General features: G+C 42.9%; 1 protein-coding gene across 1 annotated transcript; it reads left to right on the forward strand.

The window, feature by feature from the left end:
- The first annotated feature begins 3785 nt into the window (after positions 1 to 3785).
- Mrpl17 (mitochondrial ribosomal protein L17) lies at positions 3786 to 5179 on the forward strand. Its single transcript, XM_021167515.3, has 3 exons — positions 3786 to 4073; positions 4363 to 4431; positions 4718 to 5179. The coding sequence occupies exons 1-3, from the start codon at positions 3900 to 3902 to the stop codon at positions 5003 to 5005; spliced, it is 531 nt and encodes a 176-aa protein (XP_021023174.1). The 5' UTR covers positions 3786 to 3899; the 3' UTR covers positions 5006 to 5179.
- The last annotated feature ends 5478 nt before the right edge of the window (positions 5180 to 10657 follow it).

Genomic DNA, 10657 nt, shown 5'->3' on the forward strand with positions numbered 1-10657 from the left:
ACCTCCCTCCCCATTGACCCAGATAAGACAATCCTCTGCTACATATGTATATGGACTCACCCATGTATACTCTCTGATTGGTGGTTTAGTCCCTGGGAGCTCTGCTGGGTCCAGTTACTTGATATTGTTGTTTTTCCTATTGGGTTGCAACCCAAGAGGAACACTCCTCCAATGCTGGTGGGATCGCAAGCTGATACAGGCACTCTGGAAATCAATCTGGTGGTTCCTCAGAATATTGGAAATAGTTCTACCTGAAGACCCAGCTACACCACTATTGGGTATATACCCAAAAGATGCTCCAACACATAACAAGGACACATGCTCCACTATGTTTATAGTAGCCTTACTTATAGTAACCAGAAACAACCCAGAGATGTCCCTCAACAGAGGAATGGATACAGAAAATGTGGTGCATTTATACAATGGAGTACTACTCAGCTATTTAAAATGATGACTTCATGAATTTTTCAGGCAAATGGATGGAACTAGACAATATCATCCTGAGTTAGGTAACCTAGACCCAAAAGAACATACATAGAAATTCGGGAACAAAATCTGGAGCAGATATTGAAGGGAAGGCCATCCAGGACCACCCCACCTAGGGATCTATCCCATCTACAGACACCAAACCCAAACACTATTGCTGATGCCAAGAACTACTTGAAGACAGGAGCCCAGTAGGGCTGTCCTATGAGAGGCTCTGCCAGCACCTGACTAAGACAGAAGCAGACACTCACAGCCAACCATTGAACTGTGCCGGGAGACCTAAATGGAAGAGATAGGAAAGGACTGAAGGTGCTATTTAATTTTCCATTATATGATTATATATTGACGTTTATGTTCATTTTACCAAAAATTCGCATTTGGGTTGTTTCCTAGCCTAGAAAAGTATCACTGAAATTTTTAAAAATATTATCATTCACTGATGCATACCAAAAAGATATACGTAAAATACTAATAGAAACATTATTTATAAATATCTGTGGTACTTTCTGTTCTTTCTGAATAAAAATTCTTATATCACCAACATTTGGTTTTATCATTCTTTTTAATTTTAACTATTCTGGAGAATATAGTATTATTTCAGGATGGTTTGGATACACATCTACCTTATTGATAATAAAGTTGACTGCATTCATGATTTACTAATTATATGTACATTTGCTCTTAATAAAGCACCTCATGGGTGGATGCTCACAGGCATCTATTGGACTGAGCACAGGGTCCTCAATGAAGGAGCTAGTGAAAGGACCCAGGAACAGTAAATTGTCAATTCAAATGATTGAGTTTGAAACCAATCTGCATTCCACAGTGAACCCTAGGGGCAGCCTAAGCTGCAGAGTACCAAGACCCTGTCTCAAAACAAACAAAAACAAAATGTATTGTCTTTTTTGACATGTCTATTGTCCAATTATGGAGACAGTGATGTAGCTCAGAAGGTAAAGATGTTTGCCATACAGGCCTGACAGCCCCAAATCACCTGGTGAAAGAACAGAAGAGACTCTGGAAATTTGTCCTCCAACATCCACATGCACACCATGGCACATGAGAATCTCCATTCAAACATAACATCACACACACACACACACACACACACACACACTTCATTTTAAAAGGTTATCTGACTTAAGGATTTCTAAAATAGGTCAGTGGGAAATAAGGAAAAATCCAACTTCCAGGGGTGAATAAATACATCCATCAGAGTGAGAGAAGGGATCAAAGCAAAAGCAAATCATATAGTTTACAAACAGCGCAATCAATGACATTCCTGAATTCAGGCTAGGGGGTTGGGGGAGACAACAGAGAACATAAGAGATCTTGTTCATAATTTAGATTCAGTAGTGAAAAGTCATGGGAGAAAGGAATTTACTGCATAGACTCACAATGAATGAAATACTTGCTACTGAAGCATGGTGAGAGCTAGCTAACAACAAGACAAGCCTACCTAAATATGACATTTTCTTTCAAATGAAAGATGAAAAGGTAATTTTTCTAAATAAAGGTGAAATTATCAAGGGACATCAATTTTAAAAATAAAATGATGATGTGTTCAGAAAAAAACTATAAGGTTAAAAAAAAAAAAAAAAACAGTGCAGCAGACTTGATGGCGGAGGCAAGAGGAAAGAGGAAAGAAGGCCAAATGCATGAATCAGTTCCTCTCTGACCTCGAAGGACTTTATAATTTCAGCAACAGGCAGTTCGCCTCACTAAGAATACAAGGAAATGAAGCAGGGAGGGGACAGAACACCAAGAAGAATGTAAGCCAAGTTGGAAACAGCTCATCACTATTTCCAGAGTGAAACACCATCTGAAGGGTTAGGTTGATTCCATCAAACTCTGGGTCCCTCTTTAGCACTGAGCCACCTCAACTTCTTCATATTGCATATGATCATAAACTTATTTTTCTAAAAATGAAACTATTTTAAAAATTACTCCTTTTCCATTTGAAATGTGTTATTTGTTCTGTCCTAGTAACTCCAACTGTGATGAATTCATTTTAAATAAGCCCTAATATGATCATCATTTTGTTAAATACTAGAGCTAGATTGTATTTTCACCCAATTCCTCCCAAAAAACATTTTTCAAAGAGCCATAAGGATGCTGAGCAATGGAAGGGAACACACAAACACACAGAATTTTTTTTAAGAAAAAGTATTCATTCACCCAGAGACCTAGGGAAGAACCAAACCGTAGTGCTGAAAATAAATAAAAATTTCAATGAGATATTCTGCTAGATTCTAATATCTAGTGATATTCTGCTAGATTCATAGATTGGTACCTAATTCAGTCGTCATCAGAGAGGCTGCCTCTTGCAGCTGATGGGAGATGTAGAGGCCCACTGACTAACATTAAGAGGAGAAAGAGCCTGGGTTGGAGGCCGAACACAGGTGATCACAGCCTGTAGAATCAACTGAGCAGAGCTTATGGGAGCTCAGAGACTGAAAGGGCAATCATGGAGCCCTCAAGGTTCTGCCCTAGGTTGTCTGCAAATGTGTTATAGTTTGTTGGCTTGTGTTTTGGGAGGACTCCTAATAGTGGGAGATGGGATGTCTCTGACTCTTTTGCCTGCTCTTGGGACTCTTTTTTCCTCCTAGTGAGTTTCCTTGTCCACACTTGATGTGAGGGTTTGTGCCTGGTTTTATTGTATCTTCTTGTGCTTTGGTTGATGTCCTTAGGAGGTCTGCTCTTTTCTAGGGGGAGAAAGGGGAGAAAGGAGAGTGGGGGCTGGGAGAAGTGATGGGAGAGGAGGCTGCAGTCTGGGTATATTGTATGAGAAAAGAATAAATTTTTTAAAAACGTCAGGTGTTTGTCCATTACTTTAGCTTTTAGTGCTAACTTAGGTTTTTATTTATGTCAATAAAAGAATATAATACCTGCAGCTTTCCTGGACATAATTTATCTCACTATCACTAATAAAGACTGGGTTTAAACTGGCATCGTCACAAAACCAGCCAGGACTGCAACTCCTCAGGCAAGAGCGCCACATTCCACCACAGGCCCACCCCTCTGACGCAGTTCTCCTCAGGTACTCACTTTCCCCGCACGCTCCGCCCGGAAGGCACCTCCTCCAAGAACGCCCCAGCCAGCCGACGCAGTGCAAGAGAAACCCGGCAGGGGGCGCCGAGATCCCCAGGTCGCCACAGAGCACCCGCAGACCCTGAGGCCCGCCCAGCTCGCCGTTCCAGAAACGTCAACACGTCGGGCTGCCCTCCCTCAGACTGCCAGCTAAGCAGGCTCTTATGCGCACGCGCAAACACGCCAGCCACGCGCCGAGTTACTGCGCATGCGTCTTCTGAGACGTGCCTCCGCCCCTCTGCTCCCCCACTCCCCGCGCGCGCGCACACACATCGCAGAGTTTCCCTTTCCGGGCCCCCGAGAGGAGGGCCTGAGGTGGGAGCATGAGGTTGTCGTTGGCTGCAGCTATCTCCCACGGCCGCGTCTACCGCCGCCTGGGCCTGGGTCCCGAGTCCCGCATCCATCTGCTGCGGAACTTGCTCACGGGCCTAGTTCGCCACGAACGCATCGAGGCGACATGGGCACGCGCGGACGAGATGAGGGGCTACGCGGAGAAGGTGAGAGCCAAGCTATTCATCGCCGGGTCCAGCCTCAGACCGCCGCTCTGGCCCTGTGTGGGGAGTAGGGCCACTCTGGGAGACCTTTCCACGGTAGCGAATTCCCGTGTGGCACTCAGCTGAACGCGTCACTCCTGCGCAGCAAATGGAAGGCTGGTTGGGGCTCCGAAGGAAGGAGCGCCGTGAATTAGCTTAGCTGGTGGGATGGTTGGATGAAGGTAAGACAGAAGAGTAAGGTGGGCGCCTCGGTTCTTGACTCGTCTTACATCCATGTGTTTTGTCCTCACAGCTCATCGATTATGGAAAGCTGGGCGACACCAACGAACGAGCCATGCGTATGGCTGACTTCTGGCTCACAGTGAGTGCTCCCTACCTGCTAGTGAGGAAGGAATCCTTAGAGAACCGGGTACCTGGCAGATTTAAGGCAGGGCATTCTCTTATGTACCAGAGTTGCGAACTACCTTGGACACATATTTCTCTTATCCGTATAACTTCCTATAAGTGTTTCTGTGTAACTTGGTACCTACCTGAATGGGTGTTGGGAAAGCCTGTGAAGATGGTATGAACCCTACCTCTGGGAATAATCTATAGTTAAATGCCTCTACAGTTGTGACTATTTTTTCTGATTAACTCTTCCCATCTAGGAGAAGGACTTGATCCCAAAGCTGTTTAAAGTGCTAGCGCCTCGGTTCCAAGGTCAGAATGGGAACTACACAAGAATGCTACAGATCCCGAATCGGAAGGAGCAAGATCGTGCCAAGATGGCGGTGATAGAATATAAAGGGAACTACCTCCCTCCCCTGCCTCTGCCTCACAGAGACAGCAACCTTACTCTCCTAAACCAGCTGCTCCTGGGACTGCAGCAGGACCTGCACCATAACCAGGAAGCAAGCCTCCACAGCTCCTGTACAGTTCAAACACCAAAGACTTAACTGGAGCTGGAGAGTGCATAGGTGTGGTGCCCGTGTTCATGGGTCTTGGAGCTCATGCAGTGTGTGAGACCTGGAAGTAGCATTGTAAAGCCCCCTCATAATGAGGCCCAGACCTCCCTGGTGACTCACACGATCCTCTTTGCACAGGAGATAAAAGTCTTGATATGAATATAAGATACTGACTTTCTTTTCCTTTCCTAGGATTTATGGAAAGTAAGAGGCATCCAGATGCTCAGCCTCCTAAGACAGTAAATTCACAACTTAGGTTCTAAATTCTAGGTCTAGTTTTGCTTGTTTGTTGGAGGTGAGGGGATCTTGCTGTGTAATCCAGGCTATATCCATCATACAGCAGTCCTCCTGTCCCTATGTTCCCAAGTGTTCACCACCACACAGTGCCAGTTTGGTTTGGTTTTGTTTTTTCTGAGACAGAGTTTCTTTGACTGTCTTAGAACTCTCTTTGTAGACCAGGCTGGCCTTGAACTAAGCGATCCACCTGCCTCTGCCTCCTCAGTACTAGGATTAAAGGTATGGGGGCACTACCTCCTGGCTCAGTTTGCTTATCTCAACACTAATTTAGATGGGCCCTGTATCTCTTGATTCCAAACCATCTTCCTATGGTGATTGGCTGACGTCCAGCATAGAGACCCACCATTGGAATTCCTTTTTTGTTTTTATAAGTTATACATGAGAATCTTTATGAATCCTATGAGACTAGGTTTCATCTTGGCATCTTCATACATATCTACCAATGTCTTTTGACCATGCTTACCATCACATGCATGCACCCTATTGTCCTGCCTATTTCAACTAGTCCCCCTTCCACTTGATGTCTTTTTATGTGTGTGATTGTGTCCTGGCAAGTTTCATTAGTCCTGCTTACGGGAGCATGTGTGTCTTACCAATGGCTATACCACTGTCAATCCATCCACAAAGGAGGGTGCAGCCACCTGAGCTTCTTCCCCCTTCTTAACAGGATTTTGACAGGCTACTATGAGAGCAAGCATTCAGTCCCAAGAGATTGCTTCCTGATAACTAGCTGTGTGAGCCACTGTACAGGAATCTTCAAATAGCATGGTACCCCTAAAACTGAGAATTGTTTCTAGGCAAGGTCACATTTGTTTCACTCAATGTCTGAATGGGTTTTGAATGTGGACTCAAATAGATGTATCACCACCCTGATCATAGATAGGGCTGTAGGCATCTGCCAGGATGTTGGCCTTCCGGATAAGTTCCTTCCTCTTAGTAGAGGGTGTGAAGAGGAAGGTTGATAGAGAGTGATGCATTAGAAAGTTAAGCCTGCTGGGAATTTCCTGGAAGCTTTTGTTGCCAAAAGTGGACCTCTGTGGGAACCCAGAAAGAGGAAATCCTGTTTCAGAATGGCCAGGGTATGTGAGAAGCAAGGAGCTTATTTATATCCACTAAATATGGATATGACCCATCCTGGCTGCTGTTCTGTGGGAGTCATGGAAAGAAGTTCTCCTGAACAATTAATGCAGCACCTGAAGGTAGAAGGTTACTGTGGAAGCAGAAAGACATTAGCTTCAGTGACACTATTCTAAGACTGTTTGCCCTACAGCTGCCTACACTAAATCACCTGGTCCCCACAGAGCTGTCACTCTTCCTTCTGCATAGAACTTGACATGTTTTTTGTAAATCTTTATTCCTTTTCCTATCTTTTGAGCATTTACTAGTTAGATGCCTGAGTCATGACTTGTTCTAGGAAAAGCCCTCCCCTTAAAACTAAATCTTGGAAGACTTTGCAACAGGTAAAATATGAAAGGGCTCTCAAAGATTTTTTTTTTTTTTGAACACCCATCATTTGGAGCTTTGATATTTCCCTAAATGTTTTATACTTCTTTATTGAGTAGGGAGGATACATGCATCTCAGAATGCAGATAGAGGCCAGAGGACAGCTTTCCCAAGTTGTTCTTCCAACCTGTGGTTCCTAGGTATGGAAGTCAGGTCATCAGACTTAGTAGCAAGTGCCTTCTGAGCTGTATCTCTACCCCTTCTATTAGAAGCATCTTCTAATCTCCAGCATCACCTTACATACGAGGGATTGCATACTTCAAGCATATTTGCAGTAAATCTGACCCTGGCTAAAAGTGAAGCATCAGCAGTCAAGGAGCTCATAGTTGTACAGGGCACTACATATCTAATAATCTGGCCCCCCAAAGTTGACAAATCCTAAGATATCTACTGAAGGCTTTGTTAATCTGCCTGTGTTTGTAAATAACTGCCTTTGAGTAGACATTGCCTAAATACCAAGCCAAAGAGAGCCCCTTCTCATCACTTCGAAAGAGTGGTTCTCCACATCGAGTTCCAGATTTTGATCTACACAGACATGGATTCTCTGTGTAGCCTTGGCTGTCCTGGAACTCACTCTGTAGACTAGGCTGGCCTTGAACTTAGAGATCTTCCTGCCTCTGCCTCCCTAGTGCTGAGATTGAAGGTACATACTGCCATACTCATGGTAAGGGCTGGGCGGGTGGGGGTTCAATTCTTTACAATAAGGTTGACAAACTAATGTCCTTCACCCACGCAAAAAACTTAACACACTTAAAAGTTTAGCACTATGAACCCAATACCTACCTATCATTTTTGAACCCAGTAACTGTATTCCTGTATCTTAAGTGGAGTCATGTCCTGCTTTATCTCCATTAGCAAATATTCAATTGTTCCTAGTGGGATGTCCCGGGCATCCAAAGTTATGATAGGAATGTGATCATCTTAATTGCCTGATAGATTTCCAGTTTTTTATGGGACAAAGTCCAGATTTCTTACACTGCCTACTAACTAAGCATCTGCTTGGTGCTCCACTACATGGTGCCTCTCAAGCTCATGCTGTAGAGGCATAAAACACACCTTATTTGGGTGGTTTTTCTGGCACAGGCCCCTTTACACTTTGTTCACACAGTCCCTGTCATCCAGAGGCTCCACTTTGACCTACATAACTTGTACACAAACTTTCACGTGGCTCTTTTGGTCATCCCCATTCCTAGACTCATAACTTTGTCACAAGATATGCCTGCTGTGTTTATGTAGTACACTGAAATACAACATTGCTTTATAGTTCCCTATGGTATAGGGCATTAGACTGAAGACAACAATGAAAATAGATTAAAAACTAACAATGTGCTTCCAAACTGCAATTCAAGTTGTAATGAAGTGTGTTTGAGAGAGATTACTGCCATTTGAGACTCATTTCTTTTTATTGCTACCAAAAGCAGTCTAAAACATCAAGCTTTGTACTACTAAAATTAGTGTTCCTTCCCCCACCAAAAAACAAAAAAAATTTTTTTTTACTAGGACCCAGATAAAGGTAAAGCATTTTGCATCAGAACATGTGACGGTCAATATGTATATAAATTGCATATCCTCACAAGACATTTTCCTTCACATTTGCCTTACCTTTAACAATGCTGCTTCCAGAACTGGCGGAATGACTCGGTAAAATGCCCACCTCTTGATCATGAGGTCCTGAATTAACCTCCCAAGCCACACAAAAAGCTAGGTGTGGGACCAGGAAGATGGTTCATTCAGTAAAGATGGTGCCAAGCCTGATAACTTGACTCCTAGAATCCACATAGTAGAAAAAAATAACCCCCACAACTGACTACACATGCTGTGGCACACACTACTGATAGAAATTGAAACAACAACAACAAAAAAAAAAAAAAAACCAGAAGCCGGGTGTGATGGTATATCCTGTTATCCCAGTGCTGGGCATTCAGGGCAGAGATATGCAGATCTTAGAAGCTCACTGGCCAGCCAACTTAGCCAAACTGGTAAATTCTAGGCTCAGGAAGAAATCCTATCTCAAAAAATCCTGAGGAGGCTGACCTCTAGCCTCCACATGCATGTGCACTCACCCACAGGAACATACATACATACATACATACACACACACAATGCTGATTCCTATCCACTAAGTTGATTTTTCAACCTAGTAATGAATTACAACCTGCTTTTACTGGGTTTAGTCAGCCTTTCAGTGCCTAAGCAATGCCTTTGCTGGATAAAATCCAGACATTACATTGACAGCCTGGTCCAGCCACATCTCAAGCCTGCCATATTCAACACTGGCTGAAGTTTATAAAACAACTGTGCTTTGTGTGAAAATGCTAAATGCACTGTTCAGTATCCAAGACCAAAAAAAAAAAAATCCTCTACAGGGCCTTAAATGCTGATAGTGATTGTCAAGAATATAAACATATGTCTAATTAATTTCCCACACATTTTGCATATTCCAACATCCTGGAATATTTCTAACCAAACCACTGACAGAAAATACCTATATATTTCTACACTGGCAAAACCAGAAATGATGCCTCTTTTATGATTTTTATGATACAGTCACTGAATTCCTCAAGTGAAGCTCAGCATTATTACAGTGGCCCAGACTCTTCATTTGATCTTTTAACCACATAGACGACCACCCATACTGTATATTAGATCTGAGATTTGTTCATCCTACAAGGCAAAAAAGTTTGGACCCAGGGCTGGGGTGGAGCTCTGTGGTAACGTGTGCTTAGCATTCATCAAGTCCTGAGTTCAGTCCCCAGCACCACACACACACAAAAAGAACCAGCTAGAAAGAAAGTTGCTACTTCCTCAAACCTTTAAAGCCAAGGTCACCCCATTTCCTGGAGCCCTTAGGCACTGACAGCCAAGCTTTGTTTCTATGAGTCTTACAAGGTCCTTGTATATTTTAAATTTCAGTCTCTTATCAGATACATGGGTGGCAAATATTCTATCTCCTGCAGGTTACCTTTTCATGTTCAGATTGCTTGTTTGATGTTTAAAAACTGCTTGGTTCAATATCATCCCATTGACTGACTTTTTCTATTCTTTACTGTTCTATGCAGAATGTATCACTTGGTTCAATATCATCCCATTGACTGACTTTTTCTATTCTTTACTGTTCTATGCAGAATGTATCACTTGGTTCAATATCATCCCATTGACTGACTTTTTCTATTCTTTACTGTTCTATGCAGAATGTATCACTAGGGTCAGTGGAGAAGCTTCTCCCTGTGTTCTCTTCTAAATGTTATACTGGTCTTCCCAGGACTAGGACCCTCATCCTTCTGGGACTTCTATTTGTCTTTAATATATTTTGTGTTAATTATGTAGGGTTCCGAATTTAGCAAAGGGATAGAACATGTGACTGAAAAGTATGAGGCCTCAGTTTCAATTCCTAGAACCAGACGGGGCAGGGAAATGGAGAAAATCAAGTTAATTTTGAGTCTGGTATAAAACAAGGGTTCTGATTTTCCCCCCTTGGCTTGAGGATATATGGTTTCTCAACAACAGTTTTTGGAGTGATTTCCTCCAGTGTATACTCATTTGGCAAAAATCAGTTGACTCTGCGTGCATGTGTTTATTTCTGGGCTCTATCCTGTGCTGTGGCCTGTGTCTGTTATGCCAGCACAGCCGCGTTTGCTTACTATAGGTTTGTGATACAGCCTGCAGTCGGGGAAGATGATGCCTTTTTCTTTATGACATTATTTTGACTATATGGAATTTTTTGTGCTTACAAACTTTGTCTTTGGTGGGTTTTTTTTTAATTTCTGGTTTTTTTAAAAAGGTCATTGGTATTTTTATAGGGATTGCATGAACTCTATTGATTACTTTGAGTTCTGTGAACAT

This window comes from Mus caroli, unplaced genomic scaffold (genome assembly GCF_978045245.1).
Source record: "Mus caroli unplaced genomic scaffold, Mus_caroli_1 scaffold_8, whole genome shotgun sequence".
Classification (NCBI taxonomy): domain Eukaryota; kingdom Metazoa; phylum Chordata; class Mammalia; order Rodentia; family Muridae; genus Mus; species Mus caroli.

Coding starts and splice junctions, on each gene's coding strand:
- Mrpl17 (XM_021167515.3), top strand. CDS start 3,900: ATGAGGTTGTCGTTGGCTGCAGCTATCTCCCACGGCCGCGTCTACCGC. Junction 4,074..4,362: donor TGAGGGGCTACGCGGAGAAG/GTGAGAGCCAAG, acceptor TTGTCCTCACAG/CTCATCGATTATGGAAAGCT. Junction 4,432..4,717: donor TGGCTGACTTCTGGCTCACA/GTGAGTGCTCCC, acceptor CTTCCCATCTAG/GAGAAGGACTTGATCCCAAA.